This window comes from Corvus brachyrhynchos, unplaced genomic scaffold, assembly GCF_000691975.1.
Source record: "Corvus brachyrhynchos isolate BGI_N302 unplaced genomic scaffold, ASM69197v1 scaffold58, whole genome shotgun sequence".
NCBI lineage: Eukaryota > Metazoa > Chordata > Aves > Passeriformes > Corvidae > Corvus > Corvus brachyrhynchos.
Genome location: NW_008239539.1, coordinates 1804878 through 1821958, shown reverse-complemented (window position 1 = coordinate 1821958; position 17081 = coordinate 1804878). Strand labels below are relative to the sequence as shown.

General features: G+C 47.4%; 1 protein-coding gene across 5 annotated transcripts in view; it reads right to left on the bottom strand.

Moving 5' to 3' along the window:
• SEC14L5 (SEC14 like lipid binding 5) overlaps positions 1-13778 on the bottom strand; it is a 34660-nt gene extending 20882 nt beyond the window's left edge. The window contains exons 1-4 of one of the 5 annotated variants that reach the window (XM_017741288.1): positions 13673-13778; positions 12937-13097; positions 12188-12302; positions 11733-11808 (exon numbers count right to left, since the gene is read on the bottom strand). In XM_017741288.1, coding sequence (XP_017596777.1) covers positions 11733-11808; positions 12188-12204 — 93 coding nt within the window. In that variant the 5' untranslated portion in view covers positions 12205-12302; positions 12937-13097; positions 13673-13778. Of the gene's footprint in view, positions 1-9777; positions 9882-11732; positions 11809-12187; positions 12303-12936; positions 13098-13672 lie in introns of those variants that run through there. The other 4 variants (XM_017741289.1, XM_017741290.1, XM_008639085.2 and 1 more) reach the window with 4 other exon arrangements.
• Positions 13779-17081: the final 3303 nt, after the last annotated feature.

The window sequence follows — 17081 nt, the reverse complement described above, 5'->3', positions numbered from 1 at the left end:
GGTGGGATGGGATGGGATGGGATGGGATGGGATGGGATGGGATGGGATGGGATGGGATGGGCTTTAAGGTCCCTTCCCACTCAAACCATTCTGGGATTCTGCTCTTTCAGGGGTGCAGCTGTGCCAGGAACATTTGAGGGAGTTTCCAAACAAACAAGAGCTGTTCTAGTGGACCCTCCAAAGGCTTCACTTGAACAGCTTTACCTGTAGGTGCCCCCTCACCACAGAGAGACCACAAGAGCCAGTCTGAAACCACCACTGAATCCAGGTGTCTGTGGCTCCCATCTGAAGATAAACCACTGGATCTCAACTCCCAGCTGTTTCTTTCTCCACTAAATATGGACTTGATCCAGCTGGAGACAGGCTCCCTAATAAACTGTCATTAGATCCAGCAAAACTAAGACCAGGACAAAGAGTGCAGCCACTATTTCAGTCAGCTAAACAGCATCTGGAGTAGGAAGAGAGGCCAGGGCAGAAGCACATGGCAGTGCACAGCCTGGTGATATAACTGTGACACCAGCCCAAACACATCGCCTAAATAGGGGGAACATTGCCATATTTGAGAAAGAATCCATATCCACATCGATATTAAGTCCTTTGCTAATCTTCTTTGCACAACAGCTCTAAAAATACAGCAGGGAAGATGCCTGAGATCACATGAAGGACAGCTGAAGCCCCACGCTGCAGTCACAGCAAAGCTGTTCCCGGAGCACCCAGACTTCCCATCCCTGCAGACTCTGAGCTGAGCAGGAGAGCAGCCCATTTCTCTGCCCAGCATCCTCTTCTCAAAATCACTGTGCAACAGTCCATTGCTGCTCCAACAGGGAAACTGAGGGAGCTTATAAAGACAGAGAAATACTTAAGTTTTTTCAAGCCATCATCAGTTATGTCTCCTCCTCTGGGCTTTTGCAGAGTCCAAGGTGGACAACAGAACACCCCAGAGAAATAAAAGGCACAGAGTATTTTGTATTAATTGTTTTAATGCTTTGGCTGCCTGCACTTGCTCTTTCAGCTCCTCGCTGCAGGAATTCTGCCCTGAGCAGGATACAGCAACTAGGATTTGTCTCTCCCTTCTGTGCCTCTCCCTTCCCAGAAGGAACAACAGCAGTGTTGTGCCACCACTGGGTGCTAAAGTGGGTCTATTGTGGGTCTGCAGTTCAGGCAGACACTGTGATGACTGAAGTCTCCAACAGGATCAAATATATATATATAAAAAATATAAAATTAATGGTGCCATGAAGCCACTCCCTCCCTCCCTCTAAATCCCACTGGGATTAACACCTCACACCCAAACCAACCATTTCACAAGAGGTGCTGGCTCAGGCCCACCAGTGTCCTTCCCGAAATCCAATTTGTCAGATTTCTGACAAAAGAATTGTTGCAAAAATCAGTGCTTTTGTTATAGTGGACTGTGACCAATAGTTCAAAGTGTCATTTAAATCTTTGCAGTCCTGAAACTGAAATTACACATTAAATTTCACAAGAGTGAAGACAGAGGGATTTGGAATCTGTTTGAACTCATCAAGATATTTTGCTTAGAACTATAACCAATTATTTTTGGGTGCATCTGAATATAAAGAAGAAATAAGCATTTAGATATAGTTCATTGGAATGAAAAAATTCAACAAAGAAGAAATTAAATGAAAAAAAATTACAAGTGAAACAATTTCTAGCTGAAAAGTTAAAACATGCAGGAAAGTCAAAGATCTCAAAGGTTCAGTAGTGTCAGATTTTCCATTCACACTGAAGGGAGCCCAAACTAGGATAAGGATATTTCCAACTGGTTACAGTGACCTCTGCATCCCAGCAAAGACCCCTTAGTGTCACTGAAGCTGACAAATGATTAATTACAAGGAGCAATCATTAATAGTGATACGGCTGACTGTGAAATCAGCAGAATGCTCTGACCAAGGTTTTGCCCCATGATCTCTTGGGAAATGTGTCCAAGTGGTTTTACCTGATCTGGTAAATATCCATCCCAAATGGATTATGGGACCAACACTGGTAAGTGAAAATCAGCTTGTGAGAAGAGAGTTTGAGAACAGTACAAGAAGCCATGCTTGAAAGTGTTCTGAACTGTTGGTTAAATACACAATAACCAATACAAACGCCACATCTGTGAGAAGAGATTACTCCAAAGGTCAGCCAGATGCCAAACAAGAACAAATTATACAAAACCACAAGTGTCAAACCCCAAAAGTGACATTCTAAAGCCTCACAGCCACAGAGAAAAGAGGAAATTACCCTCCTCTACACCCCCCCTACTCCACCCGCTCAGCCCCTTCTCCTGCAGAGCAGGAGCCCTCTGCAAGTCCTGCACATTCCCAGTTCCAGGGTGTCAGAGATCCTGACAGTGCCAGAGTGCTCCTGCCCCTCCACTTTAAGAGCTGTGTCACTGCTGGTTCCTACAGGACCCACAGGACATGGCCAGCAGGCAGGATCTTTATAACAGCTCCTCCTGTTTCTCCTTGGCAGGGTTTTCTAGGAAGTGACCTTGAAATCAATTACACCACAGAGGCCTCAGGAATGCACGACAACAGGGATGTGTAACCACTGAATTACTGCAGGAAACAAAACACCTCAGCAGCCAGACCCCCTGCACACCTCGAGGCAGCTCCCTCCAGCCTGCTGGGTCCTGAGCGGCTTCCATGTGCTTCCAGAGGCAGCTTCTGTTAGATGGGACTTCAGGAGTGCAAAAGCTGGGGGGGGGAACAACATCGTGTAGAGCACAAAGAAACTTAATTGTGATGCACCTGATGTAGACAGAATTTATAGCCAATATTACCTGAGTAAGTGACAAGGGTAAGACTTCATCCTTGTGCTAAAACGCTTCAAATTTTCTTGATCAGACAATGTTTAAATCTGTATTAATTAATGAGATTCTTCAAGGTCATGTTACAGCCATGTGCAGGTTGCCAGGAAAAAGGAACCTCTGTGTTCAGAGGAAAGGAAGTGAGGAGGAGATACAATACCAGGTTTTGAGCTGAAGATGCCCAGATCATCATCCCTTTGAAAAGAGATGATGAGAAGCAAGATAAAGACACCTCATCACTTTTATGTAAGAAGTGGAAGCATTTGGAGCAGCTTTTGAGCAGTTCTAATGATACATAAATATTCCTCTGCAGATTCAGGCCTTCTAGGAAAAAGTAATTTCATCCTGCAGTCCCTCCCACTGCTTGGTCTCAGTGCTGAAGGGAACCGCAGAGTCTGCACACACCAGACACAATAATCCACGTGCTTTGAACAGATCAGATACCAGCTTCCCACTAACCACAAAGCAAGATAAAATATACAAGGAACAATGTGGGAGGGACCAAATGCATATTTAGGGTACAGAAAGGCACTGATTCAGGGAAAAGGGAACTTCATTTCAAGGAGGTGCAGAGTATGCACAGTAAAAGTCTTTGGGGCCCAAGGGAAAAAAAGAAACACTTCTGTTGGCAAGAGGAAAAAGATCTGCCAACGAGAAGTGCATGGGACAACAGTAGCCTGGCTACAAACATTGACCCAGTGTTATCTCTGCCTGGACTACAGCCAATAATTTGCCTCATTCCTTCAGATTTTGGTGAAAGAAACAATTCAGGGAGCAGCAGCATCTATTGCAATACAGGCACAACTGAGGGCCACAGCAAACCTCCTAAACCCAGGCCCTTGCACTGCAGCTGCACAAAGGCATCCCAGGAAGCCACCAACGTGCCTGACCTCCTGTCTGAGGAGGAACAATATCCCATTCAAGCTACCCTGCTGCAGCCTTCTCCTCTGCTGGGAGAAGGAACTCTGTGTGGAGCAGCTGAGGTCACAAACAGCACAAAGCTTTGGCCTTTACCAAAAACTATCGAGGTGACACCTTATCCAGGAACCACTGGGTGCCACAGCCCAGTGTGGAGAGAGAGAAACCAAAATGGGAAGGCAAGGAAGCAGAGCTCTCGTGTGACTAACGCTTGAAAGAGCAAAACACGGCAGTCAAATGTCACATCACACATTTACTGCTTGATGATTCACCCCAAAATCAAACAGGCTGGCTCACAAACTAATGGCTACTTGGAAGGACACTCTGTCATTGCCAGAAGCCAGAAGTGAGAATTTATACAAATTGGCCATGATTCAGGATCAGACTTGGGCAGGTCACTGTGCTTAGCAGTTAAAACAAGCCCATACTGGTTGAGATGTAAGAATTAATTATGATTCTAAATTTTACCACCTCTTTTAGTCCCTGCTGAAGAGTTTATAATTTGTCTTCTGCACCTACACATTCAGTAGAGAAGGGTCTTTTAGTCACTACTGGAACATGAGATAAAGGTGATACAACAGAGCTGGATGTGTCTTCTTGGGCTGTGCCTCTGAACTGGAGCTGCCTTCAGAGCTCAGCCATCCCTGCACCAGCCAGCACCCACCAGATTTAGCTTGAGACACAATCCATCCTTCAAGGAAATAACCTCCATGCTGCAGCTGGAGAAGGTGATTAAACCTGTAGAGACTCTTGGAATTAGTGTAAATCTTCTCCAGTCCACACATGGTGCCAGCACCATCCTGCCCAGCAGCGGCAAAGCAAAGCTCTCAGAGACCTTTGTCACCCCCACAAAACACACTGAGCATAACGTGCAGATGTTGCCAGCAGTTCTCCAGAACTCCCAATGAATAAGCAGTTCTTCCATCAGCTCCTTCCAGAAAGCAGCTCTTCCATCATCCAGCAGCTGTGACAAACAGCACTCACTTTCTACTCGCTTGAGGGGAAACATCCCACACCACAACCCCAGGAGAAATGTCAGCTCTTTCCCAGCTACTGCTCACTCTCAACCTGCTTAATGCCAAGGGAGGAGGTGGCAGGGCCCGGGGCTGAGCACCCCAGGGCAGAGCCAGCCCAGCTGACACACAGAGCATCACTCCCAGGCTCCTAGCAGGAAGAAGAGGGAGTATTTTTAGTGTATCTTGACAGCAGGGTTTCAAGCCTTCAAGTCACACTGAAGCATCATGTCTTGAGTCAACACTAGATTATCTCTTAAGTGCATAAAATGTTAACCCAGTAGCTTCTGGCAGTCACAGCAAACTCACCTTCCAAGCATGGCAAAAAGCAGGGACAAGGGAAGCTGCCTTCTTTAAAATACCTGGCACAGCCCATGGCTGCAGGCAGACCATCCACATCCAAGGAGGACTTGTCAAGAGGCAAGTTCAATATCCCCAACAATCTATATGTTAAAAGCAAATCTATAACAGATATCTATAATCTGTAACAATCAATAACAGACAAAGCAGATGCTGTTTTGCAGGGATTTCTTAACTATTGCTTAGGTTATTATCAAGGCATTTCATGTCATGTGTGGCATGGACTGATCACCAAAGAACACCTGTTTTGAAGCATTTTCCTCCCCTGCACATTGGTTCTCTCTCCATCTCCAGGGTCCTGCCACCCAGCAATACCATTTCAGGCAGTACCTAAAAGCTGTGCCATTACCTGCATCCCAGCAGCTCCAAAGGAGCTTCCAAGCACTGGACACACTGCAGAGCTCTTCCCTGTGTCACCTGCAGCTACCCAGGGACACAGAGGGCAGCAGGATCCTCTCCCCTGGCACTCCTGCAGCTGCTGCACTGAGAGCTCCACTCCAACCTCTCTGGCTACTTCACACAGCCCTCTGTGCCTTCACTTCTGCTTCTGAGGATTCCAGCTGCCAGGAACTGCTCTGCTTCCCTGCACCAAATGCTCTCCTGGCTCCAGAGCTCACACTTGAAAGTAGAGGCTATGAGCCAGCATCAAATATTTTAGTTAAGGTTCTACTTTTCTTTATCTAAATCCAGGCTGTGATGATACCAGAATAGTGACAACACCTTGGAGCTCCAGATGGGGCTATTCCAGCCTGTAATTACAATTCAGCATGCAGGAACCCCCCCCCAAGTGTCCTCTGTGGTGCATCAGTGCCATGGCACTACAAGTGACCTGACAAACAACCTGCAGCACTCAGGAAGCAAGACAGCAGCAGCCTTTGAGACCTGGCTGGGCTGTGAACACACATTGAACTGTCACTCTGAACAAACCCACAGAGCTGACGTGATCCTTGCTAGACATCAGCCTGCTCGTGCATGGTACAGCTCTCACACCATTGATCTGTTACAGGCACACCCCAAGCTGTTTGGGTGTTAAGTAGCAAAAGGAGGTTCTGTTGCAAGAGCACCACTGCATCAGCCAGTGAAATATCAAACCCTTTAAGACACCACAGCATTAGGGAGGAGAGCACATCCAGCATACCAGGATTTAAGCAGTCTCTTTATACACTCAATCTCCTAAAGGCAACAGGAAGAAGTCATTAAATAAAGCTACTTAAAATCTGAAAACTTGAACACAATGCATGTTGAAGCTGAAAAGAAAAGTAAGTTTGAAAAAAGAGTATGAAAAGCAGTTCTGGCTGTCAGGACCTGGCCTCCAGCATTCAGTTTCTTCTCCTGCAGCTAAGCCTGACAGCCAAAACAGCAATGAGCTGTTTTCAATTAGCCTGCATCTACAAACCTCCTAACACTGGTGACACAAAAGAACGTTGGGATGGCTGTGAAATGAGTGATGCATTTTGATTTAGGTTGTCCTGGATGGTTGACTCTTGCATGTCACCCTGGGCCAGATCCTCAACTGCTGGAAAGGAGCAAAAGCTTTGCCAGTGTGCAAACAGTGCAGAGAAGGCTGACGACTGAGGGGCAGCAGTGAGGACCACTGCCAAATCCAGTGACAATCATCAGGACTGCTCCTGAGGGTCAGGCACAAGAAAAAGACATCTCACATCGGGACCACAGATGTTTGCTTTTCATGGGTATGACCCTGTGTACAGGATGAGAGAGTAAAGATGATGGAGAAGGAATATTTCTGCTGCTTGCTCCATGAGAAGTAAGTTATGACTTTAAATAAACTTGCAGCATTTGCAGCCTGAATTAAATTTGTCACTCAGCTCATTAGAACCTCTGACACTCAAACTGTACTGAGCTGAAACAGAATCATCCACTGTTAATTTCCTACTTTATCTTATCTATGAAATAAAAAACTGCAGATCAACCAAATGTAAAGAACCTTGGAGGCCTACAAGAAATCTGGAGACAGACTTTGGATTTGGGCATGGAGTGACAGGACAAACAGGAATGATTTCACCCTGCCACAGGGCACAGTTAGATGGGATATTGGGGAAAAATTGTTCCCTGGGAGGGTGGGGAGGCCCTGGCACAGGGTGCCCAGAGAAGCTGTGGCTGCCCCTGGATCCCTGGAAGTGTCCAAGGCCAGGTTGGACAGTGGGGCTTGGAGCAGCCTGGGCTAGTGGGAGGTGTCCCTGCCCATGGCAGCGGTGGGATGGGATGGGCTTTAAGGTCCCTTCAACGCAAGCCATTCCGTGATTCAATGAACACTGAATTGCCACTAAAACCAGAAGTGAGGGAGCTGCTTGGAAGTGCAGGCCAGGAGCTCAGATGGCGCAGCTTTCACTTGCAGACCCAGGCAGGGAACTCAGGAGCTCCCACAGGTCTATCAGAGACTCTGAGTGAAGCTGGAGATGAGAAACACTCCCACACCAAACAGGCACTGCCAGAGGAGCCACCCCCACCCAAATTCTTGCTGCAGGAGCAGAATTGCCCTGGCCTGATGAGCAGCACTCAGCCAGCACAGAAACACACACCAAGGCTCTTTGTGTGTGTGTGTGTGTGTCCAAGAGCTCGGGCTCCCAGCTGCTCAGATATGTGTCAGCACATGCCGTGGGCAGCACCAAGAAATGAGGTCAAGCAGAAAGCAGCACTGACTCACATCAGGCACATGTGGGGCTCCACGGCAGTTTTGTCTCAAGCACAAAATACAGCTGCAAAGGCAATGGGAGCTGATGCTTCTGCAAACCCCCCAACACCTGATCTTTGTGCTTTTTTTCCAAAATCACGACTTATTTTTATATAGCAGTGCAGAAAGATCCCTCTCTTGCAGCAGAAACCATAAACTGCTCTTAGCAGGGAGAGCTGAACATGAAGTGCACTGTGGCAAGAGGAGGAAACCATTGCCAAGTGTTGTCAGGGATTTCTCATTTGCACCACTAATGCAGCAACTGAAATTATCCATCACATACAGAAGACCCTGTAAGGTCTCTGGGGGGTTATTCCCAACCTGTAGCTTTAGGGACCTAATCCTATAAATCCTCTAAAATGTGTGAAAATGGCCAGTGTCAACGGTGACCGTGAAGGGCTGAGGCACTACTAAAAATAACAGGGACTCAACTCCCTACCACGTTCAAAGCTGAAACCCTCCAGCTACAGCTATCTCATCTAACCTAATAATTCATTGCAAATAACATTAAACATGCAATCTCTCTCAGCTCTGTTTCCTGCATGTTGGACTCGCTCACCCTAACCAAATTCTCATCCCCCAATACATCAGAGAAGGCTCACAAATATTTACATCACTCATATGTGGCAGAGGTACCTCTCCTTCTGGATTTTTCATTCATTATAACATTTTTTAAAAATCCCTTTTAGCTTTCCAACTACAACTACAACAGAAAGAAAATGAAAAGCAAGTTTATACTTGGGAATTTTCTTGGCTGTAAGATAAAATTAGAAGACATGCAATGTCAGATCTGCTGATCTAACTGAAGGGAAGACAAGATGAGGCCCAGAGAGGCATGGACAATCCACTGGAGGAACAGCTCCATTTAAAAGAGGACACACACAAAAAAGATAAAATAGAAAGGAAAAACATGACAAGATAACAAAGCATTACAGAAGTCAAGGTTCTTTTCAAGTATAAGGGATAAAGGTGTCAGGCACTGAATATGTGTTTGAAATACTTTTGATCCATTAATGTGAATCCAAGTTAGGAACAAAGCAGGTGGAAATGACTACAGTGACCTTGGGCAGGTGCGGAAAAACCACCCTTTCCTTAAATCTTTTTTAGAAGGAAGGACAAGAAAAAAGAAGAAAATTCAGAACTCCCAAATGACAAGAAAAGACTTGTTAAGCTGATTCCTTTTTACTTCCTCAGATGCAGAGGACTGGCAAAGAGAGCAAGGAGGGGAATGTTCTTCCAAGGACTTGGAACACACGTCAAATCTCCTGCCTGCAAATGCTCCAACCCCAGCTGCAGAAGCATTAGCAAACGGCAGAGTGTAAATCCAGAGACAATTACCCTGACACACAGTAACAAAGGTACCACCAGGAAAAGCCCTGGCTCATCCCTGGAGCGCAGTCCCAGGCACACACATGGGCTCTGCACAAGTCCAGGGAGGACAACTCCTGCTCCTGAGGGTGGGAAACACCATGTGTGTGAGCCAGGTCAGGAAGCAAGGAATTGCTTGCCAAACTTGGCTGTGACAGCCCTATTTCTCAGACTCTCCTATGTGAGCAAAGCACACCCACTGCTTTCTACAGTAGGGTCCAAATGCTGGAGGTTCTGAGGGAAAAATGCTTTTCCCAACTTACTTCCTGTGTTCTGTTCAGGCTGTGTTGTGAGGGATGACCCTCCCCAATGAGGAATTAAACACAAGTGTATCAAGCTGAAGGGTGCCCAGGGATCTGTAAAACATGGAGGTGTCTTGGGGTCACCCCTGCGACCTCTGCTTTCCTACCACAGCCTGAGACCTCGGCACTCCAAAGGTTCCCACACAGCATTAGAGGGGAAAAGATGAAAGCAGCTGAGTATCAGTGCTGAGGAAGCTGCTGTCAGATTTATGGTGAAGGAGATTAACAGCAATGCCACGTGCTGAGGAGCAAAACAGCTTCACTGCACACCCACTCTTCCCTGCAAAACTTCCAGCAACTGACAGCTGGTACCTGACAGCTCTGTGAGATCCATGAGATCCTCGCTGCCTCCACACAAATGGGAGCTTCCATCTGAACACAGCAACAGTGGTAACCAAGTCTTCATCCAGCTCAGCCTGCATGGACCACCACAAGATTGAAATGCTGCTTTGGAATGGCAGATCCTGCTGGGAACACAGGATTTTCACAGGACATCAAGGGGGGGCGGGGTGCGGGTGTAAGGGGTCTGTATTCAGCTCCCTAATCTGCAGCACAGTCTGCTGTGTGACCCTGGAAAAGGAACTTGTTCATAAGAAAGAGGACTAACAACTTTGCTAAGATTTGCTGAACAACTAAAGGATGACATTTACAACCCCAGCCCTCAATTCCCAGGGAATTTTAAGTTCTGTTATGCTGAAAAACTGAAAGCAAATAAAACTAAACCACTTCAAAATTAAGCTCACCAGCCCCTGTCCTTTAGGCATGTGCTAACAAGCTTACAAAGGATTTGTCTCAAGGCCACCCTCCTCTATTAGCAGTCAATCGACTGAGGAGCATCTGGTGGCAGCTTTATCCTGCTAATAGAGACAACAGGAACGTGGAGAGGTGTGCATGGAGCAAAGGCTCCCGGGATCTTCATCACAGATACTGGTGTCTTATTCTCACACAGGATGCACTGAGAGAGCAAAGAGCACAGCCAGGAAAGCTTCACTGCCACAAATATCAGCCCCAGACTGGTCAGGGCAATTCCGTGGCACGTTACTGGTTTAGCTGTGAACAAACATGGCAAATCTGGGTAAGACTGGGAGAAAAAGGGGTGGATTTGGGAGGGAGCTCAACTGTCAGCAAAAGCAGTGCTCATCTGGATGATCAGAGAGCAAAGTGAACAGCAACCACTCTAAGCTGCTGCTACCTTTGGGGTTCCTTATTCACAAACCGATTCCCCCAGTTTTAACAAAATAAAAGACTGGAGACTGTTTTGGATAAAACAAATCTTAAGGCATGTATTTCTCAGGAATCTTGAAGAGGCCACATTGTCAAGAGGAAGTCAGTAGAGTTCCTTCCATTCATGGGTTTCATGTCAGCTGCCTGCAGCGGCTGCAGCTTTCCATCTTCTCTCCTGGGCTCCCACAAACTAAAGAAACTGGGAACAGGCAACGGAGGAAGCAGCAGGATAAAAGTGACAAATACCAAGCCTGGGGATCCCTACAGCTGACTGAAATGCCCAGTAGATTACAAAACAAACCTTGCAAGACTTCATAAACAAGCTCCTCTAACAATGCCCAAATGCTCAGGGCTGCCCTTGAAATGCAACAGCAAACCTTTGAGATGGGTATTGGACTCACACCTAATTGTGACAAAGTCCACAATATCACAAAGAAACTCTGCCTAAAGCAGCTCCCATGGTCAACAGCAGCTTTCTGCATCACCAGTGAATGAAGCTCAATGACAACCCTCAAGCCCCTTGTGGAAATCACAAGATTCGGAGAGAGATCTCCTGACAGTTCAATCACAGAGTGGACAGGGAAGAACAATACAGAAGATTTTTCCCAAAGATTTCCAGCTTCTAACCAAATCAAAAAGCTCAGTATTATTCAGAACCCAGTTGTAGATATATCCATACTACAGTGCTGATTGGGATCACATCTGGACAGATTGTGAACTGAGTGGCATTTGGTGATATGGCAAAGAAGGTGTCTGGCCACAAACTGACCCTGCCTAACAATGTCAATTTTTTTTTTTCCTTCCTCATCAAAGAATAAATACAGAAGGTTGGATTTTCTTGGGTTTTTTTCCCCTTCTAACAACTAAACTGCCATTCTTAATGCTGGGATACTGATCCTTATTTTTCTTGGAAAATTGAAGGAGGAGAGCTGAGGCTCTGCTCCTGCAGTAGGGCTGTCACAGACATCCAGCCAAACCCCCAGTCCCCCACCTCCCACTGGCCCTCAGCAGCTGGAGCAGGAAAAGTGCTGCGTGTTACTCACTGCCATGACGAGCTCAAAAGGGTATTTGTAGACTCGAACTGGGGACTGGTATTTCTGCACCATTTTTACCACACACCTGTAATAGAGAGAAATTGGAACATTTTAGATCCCCCATGCCAAGCAGCGCAATACATTCCAGGCAATTTTTACAGACCTTACTAGAAGCTTTCTTACAAATAGAGAGAAGGAGATTTATTAGGTAGAATATCTTGCCCAGTACGTGGCAGAGACAGAGGCAAGTCTCTGCAGTCCCAGTCCGGGGCTGTGTCCAGCATCCTGTGCTGCTTCCCAACACTACTGCAGTAAATTCAACCTGCAGCTCCAACAAAACTCACGCTAATTAAAGCGCAGTACAGAGATGCAAAGCCAGAATGAAACGTACTCTGGAGAAGGAGCCTGTCTTAGGAGCCTTACAGAGCTCCACGGCAATTCTTCCCCCTATGCCCCTTCCTTACCTTATATCTGTAATCATTAGGCAAAATTTTTCTCATTGAAAGCTTCCACAGCTTCCCATATCGCGGTGTTTTAAATGCTTTTGTGCACAAAGTAGGATTCAGTTGTTCTAGCTCACTGAAAGGAAGGAAAAGGAACCACCATGCTGAAAGAACATGCCTGATGTTAAGCTGGCAATCACATCCCACTGCTAGGATGCCCACTGTTCCAGCTGAACTGAGGCAAGAACTACAGGCAACAGGAACAATCCCGTCCTCAGCATTTCCCTGCTCCCAGCCACCTCTCACTGTTCTCATCAGGATTCCTCCCTCAGACTCTCCTACCCGGGTTTTAACCCTCAAACATGCATCAGTAACCAGCATCTCAAGGGAAGTACACAAATCATTTTAGAAAGCATTATTAGGTTGCTTTCTGCAATTCCTTTAGGAATTCCTTTGTACTGCTCCTACTAATACCATCCACGAACATCAGGAACACAAAAGGCTGGACGGCTGGTTGGAGGCACTGTGCTCATTCCACCCCACTCAAATTCCACTGCTGAGCAGACACAGCCCTCGGCAACATGACGCAGTGTAGCGCTGAACTCAACAGTCAGAGCACTCAGACAACTTATCCCTGACATTTTCAGCCCAAAACCAGAGGTGAAACATGAATAGGCAATAGATTCTCCCTCAAAAATTACTGCAAAATGCCATCACACTGTAAAATCTAAGCAAGGGCGAGGGGAAAAGGACTTTAAAAGTTTGAGTACCTGAGAATGGGGGATTTTTGGAGAAATAGGGTCCAGCGATCAGACAGTTCCTCTGCAGAGGATCACATTACCCCAGGAGCAAAGGTCAGGACTCGCTGGATCTCTCAGTCTCACTGGTGCTAAAAGCCAGTCCACGCCAAGCCAGTCAATGCAGAGAGAACCTACCAGCAGAGCATCCAACCCAGAGTGCAGTGAAAGGAGCAGGACAAGCACACCCCAGGAAGCCCGGGCTGCTATCAGGTATCAGATACTCGAGCCAAGAGGCACAGGGCACCTTGGAACACGACCTGTAACATGATTAGGCTGGGCGGGGACCCTCCCCGTGAGCGCAAATAGAGCGGGAGAAGCCTTGTCAAGCACATTTAGCTGGGATCTTGCTTATTCTGACCTCACCTCCTACACCAGGAATTCCTGCACCTCTGCAGGAGGTCACAAACCTCCACAGCAGGAAGGCTCAGGACAGACCAGTCTAGAATCACCCACAGCCCAGAAATTAAGTCATCAGCCACAGAACAGTGGGATGGCACAAGCTGTAGCTTAGCAGCCTGAACTCTGCTGCTTGGACAGACACACTGCTCACTGGCAGCTGCTGGACCCGACTGCCACAGGCTTATTGCCTCTGTGCTTCGCCAGCTGAGGGAAGGCTGGAAAAAAGAGCCAGTGACTATTACATCCACAGGAAGCTGTGGAAAAATGACAGCTGATAACTCACACCTGCCCTAGAAACCTTTCATACCTCGGGAGAGTGCAGTGGCAGCAGACCTGCTACACCCTCTTCTCCAAATAGAGCTGTGAGACCGTCATTGTGCTTCTCAAAGCAACAGAGACTCCTGCTATAATTCCTGTGAAAAAAAAAGGAAAAAAAACATCAGAAAAAGCAGTGAAAGGTGGCTGCTTGGCCCACCCAGCGGCAGATGATGATTAGCACTGGTAAAGACAAAGAGTCTCAGGTGTTACCATGGAGCACCTGGGCCACATTAGCTCAAGACGTGCATCTTCCCAGGGCTTTAGCACCACGGACAGATGTGTTTTTAAAGCCATCTCGTGTTCCACTCAAATTATAAACAGGTATATTCAACCACCAGAAAGAAACCACCCAACCAGAGAGTATCTCTGCTCCTCAAACATCCATTCAGCTCCAGAGTGGCCCAGGCTCCCTGCTCGACTTCCTATTTGCATCTGGCTAAAAAAACATATGAGGAAAGACAACTTAGGTGAAGAGCATGACCACATAGAAACCCCAATCCACAGGTGGAGCACACCTGGAGTACCATGGGGAAACACCAGGAAAGAGGCTCAATTCCAGCTGGCCAAGCCCAGAATAATTGATAAAAGCTCAGAGGTCGGAGTTGCCAATGCATTGAAGCAATAAATCTGGCTACTAACAACTATCCCAGGAATAACAACCCTAACCATCCTAAGTAGATACTAAAAGTATTTCAGTTCTTACCCACCTGAACACAGAAAACAGCAGCAGCCACCACATTTCTCAAAGCATCCTGTGACACACTGTGCCAACAGCACAGAGCCCTGAGAGCCTCAGTTCCCTGGGCACCCCTTTTGCTCCAGCCCACACAGCAACTCCTCCGAGAACCAAGTAGAGAGAGTTCATTACAAGCTCAAGATCCACCTGCTGGGTGTACCAGGGAAGGAGGTGGGAAGAGGAGGGATATGGACCCCTGATAGCACTTGCTGTAACTCTGGGAGCATTCCAGAGAAATGGATTCTGAAGAAGCAGTGGTGCACCCCCAGTGTGCAAAGCTCCCCCAGCACGAGCCAGGCCTGTGAGGGCTCCCGTGAGGAACACACATCGCTACACACAGCACAGGGACAGGCAGTGACATTAACTGTGTGTTTCCTTCTCCTCTAGAATCAGCCACAGTGCACCTGAGGGATTTTCCACATGCTTGACTTCTATTCTGCTATTTGTAGGAGCAGCTTACTTAACAGAATACAGCCAAATGGCTGGAAATCAGAAACTGAGAGTATAGATAAAATACACAGAAAGCCCTGAATCAACCCTCCCCCCCCCCGCTTCTCATCCAGGCACGGAACTCAGTCAGCTCCTACCACACTGGAGCTGCCTGTTGGATGTGGAACTGGCAGCAAGTGACTTTATTAACTTCTCCCACCTGTGGTGGCTGCTTTTCATCTTGAAGAGAACTGAGCAGGTTTTTTTTTTGTTTGTTTTTGACACAGAACTGCTGAAAATAGCAGGATTCTTGACTTCCTCAAATACCATTACACCACGTGAAAGCCAGCTGTGGCACCCAGCTAAGCTGACATTTCCAGTTAGAAAAGGGGGACTCCACGGGGCTGTATTCTTTCCTCCTCCCTTCTAGAGAAAGGTGGAGAGAAAGGTGTGCAACATTTCCTCTGCCTGGAGTGCCTTTCTCTTAGGGAGATATTGTAATTGATGCTTTACACACAGATTAATAACATGGTACCAAGCTGTAGGATATTTATTAGAGCTTTTTCACCTAAGAACTTAAGAACAAGTCTTTTGAAGCTTGATATAAGGAAGCCTCAAGGTGGAACGGCGCCACAATAAACCTTTACCATCTTTTAGAAGCAGACATCTGCTCAGGCAGGGCTTGATCTTGCCCCCAGAGAAACACCTCTGGAGGAGGTGAAGCAGCACAGAGGGTGCAGGTCACTGTGCTGAGGTGGAGCCTGGGCACTGCTCCTACACCTGGCAGAGGTACCTGGAGTCCTGGTATGGATCAAAACCAAAGGCAAGCAACACAAACACCCAAACAACAACATTTACACATTCCTGACCACACAATAAGCAAGAGTCTTTTTGGCTGAGGGGAAGAAGGAAACGGAACAGTGTCCAGCACTCTGCCCTCAGAGCTGTTTCTCTTCCATGTGTGTATCACAACAAGCTCCAGGCACAATATTTCCACACATCCATCTCGTAAGGTAATTTTCTCACCAAAAAACCACCATGGAACTTTTATGCACAGCAACACATTAACTCCCTGCTATTTGCCAGCCTGCAGCAGGAGATAAGCATTCCTGAAGGAAAGCCCCTCATTCCTCACCTGCCTACTCCACAGGAAGTCATAGCACATCGATTTATCCATCCACAGTATAGGAAATAGTTCAATTCTCAAATACAATCTAAGAACGGAGACACAGAATCCTGGAATGGTTTGCATTGGAAGGGACCTTAAAGCCTATCTTCTGTCACCCCCTGCCATGGGCAGGGACACCTTCCACTGGCCCCAATGTCCAACCTGGCCTTGAACATTTCCATGGATCCAGGGACAGCCACAGCTTCTCTGGGCACCCTGTGCCAGGGCCTCATCAAACTCACAGTCCTTGTTCCCAGTCCCTCTGCAGCTCTCCTGGAGCCCCTTTAGGCCCTGCAAGGGGCTCTGAGCTCTCCCTGGAGCCTTCTCCTCTCCAGGTGAACACCCCCAGCTCTCCCAGCCTGGCTCCAAAGCAGAGGGGCTCCAGCCCTTGGGGCATCTCCGTGGCCTCCTCTGGACCCACTTCAACAAGTCTATATCCTTCTTGTGCCAAGGACCCCATGTTTCAGTTTAACGTGCAAATCAAGAGTACACCCAGGCAGCAGCTCACTCGACAGCACAACAAAGCACCAGCAAACTGTTTCAGTCTGCCTTGAGTGAAGTTTGCAGCTGTATTTTCTTTGAACAGAGGCTGGCTGTCATCAGCCCCACCAGGTAAGTAGTGCCATCAACTCAAGCGCCTTCTCACCATCTACAGACCAATTTTACTGCTTGGAGGAGTTAAGCCAAGTGACCCAGACAACATACTTGGTTCACCTAGAAGCTGACTTGAAAACATGGAATTACAGAATGGTTTGGAAGGGACCTTAAAGACCATCCAGTTCCACCCCCTGCCATGGGAAGGGACACCTTCCACAATCCCAGCTTGCTCCAAGCCCCGTCCAACCTGGCCTTGTACATTTCCAGCTTCTCTGGGCAACCTGTTAAATCCATCAATGCATTTAACAGCCATTGAGCGAGGTCACCCTTTAAGTTTTTCGAATACTTCAGGGCTGCTTTCAGGGTAGATTTGTTGAACCCCGAGCCCCCGGGCAGCTCGGCGTGCGCGGCTCCCGGAGCCGCTGGGGCTGATGCTGGGGTCCCACTCGCAGCCCCCTCCACGGCTCA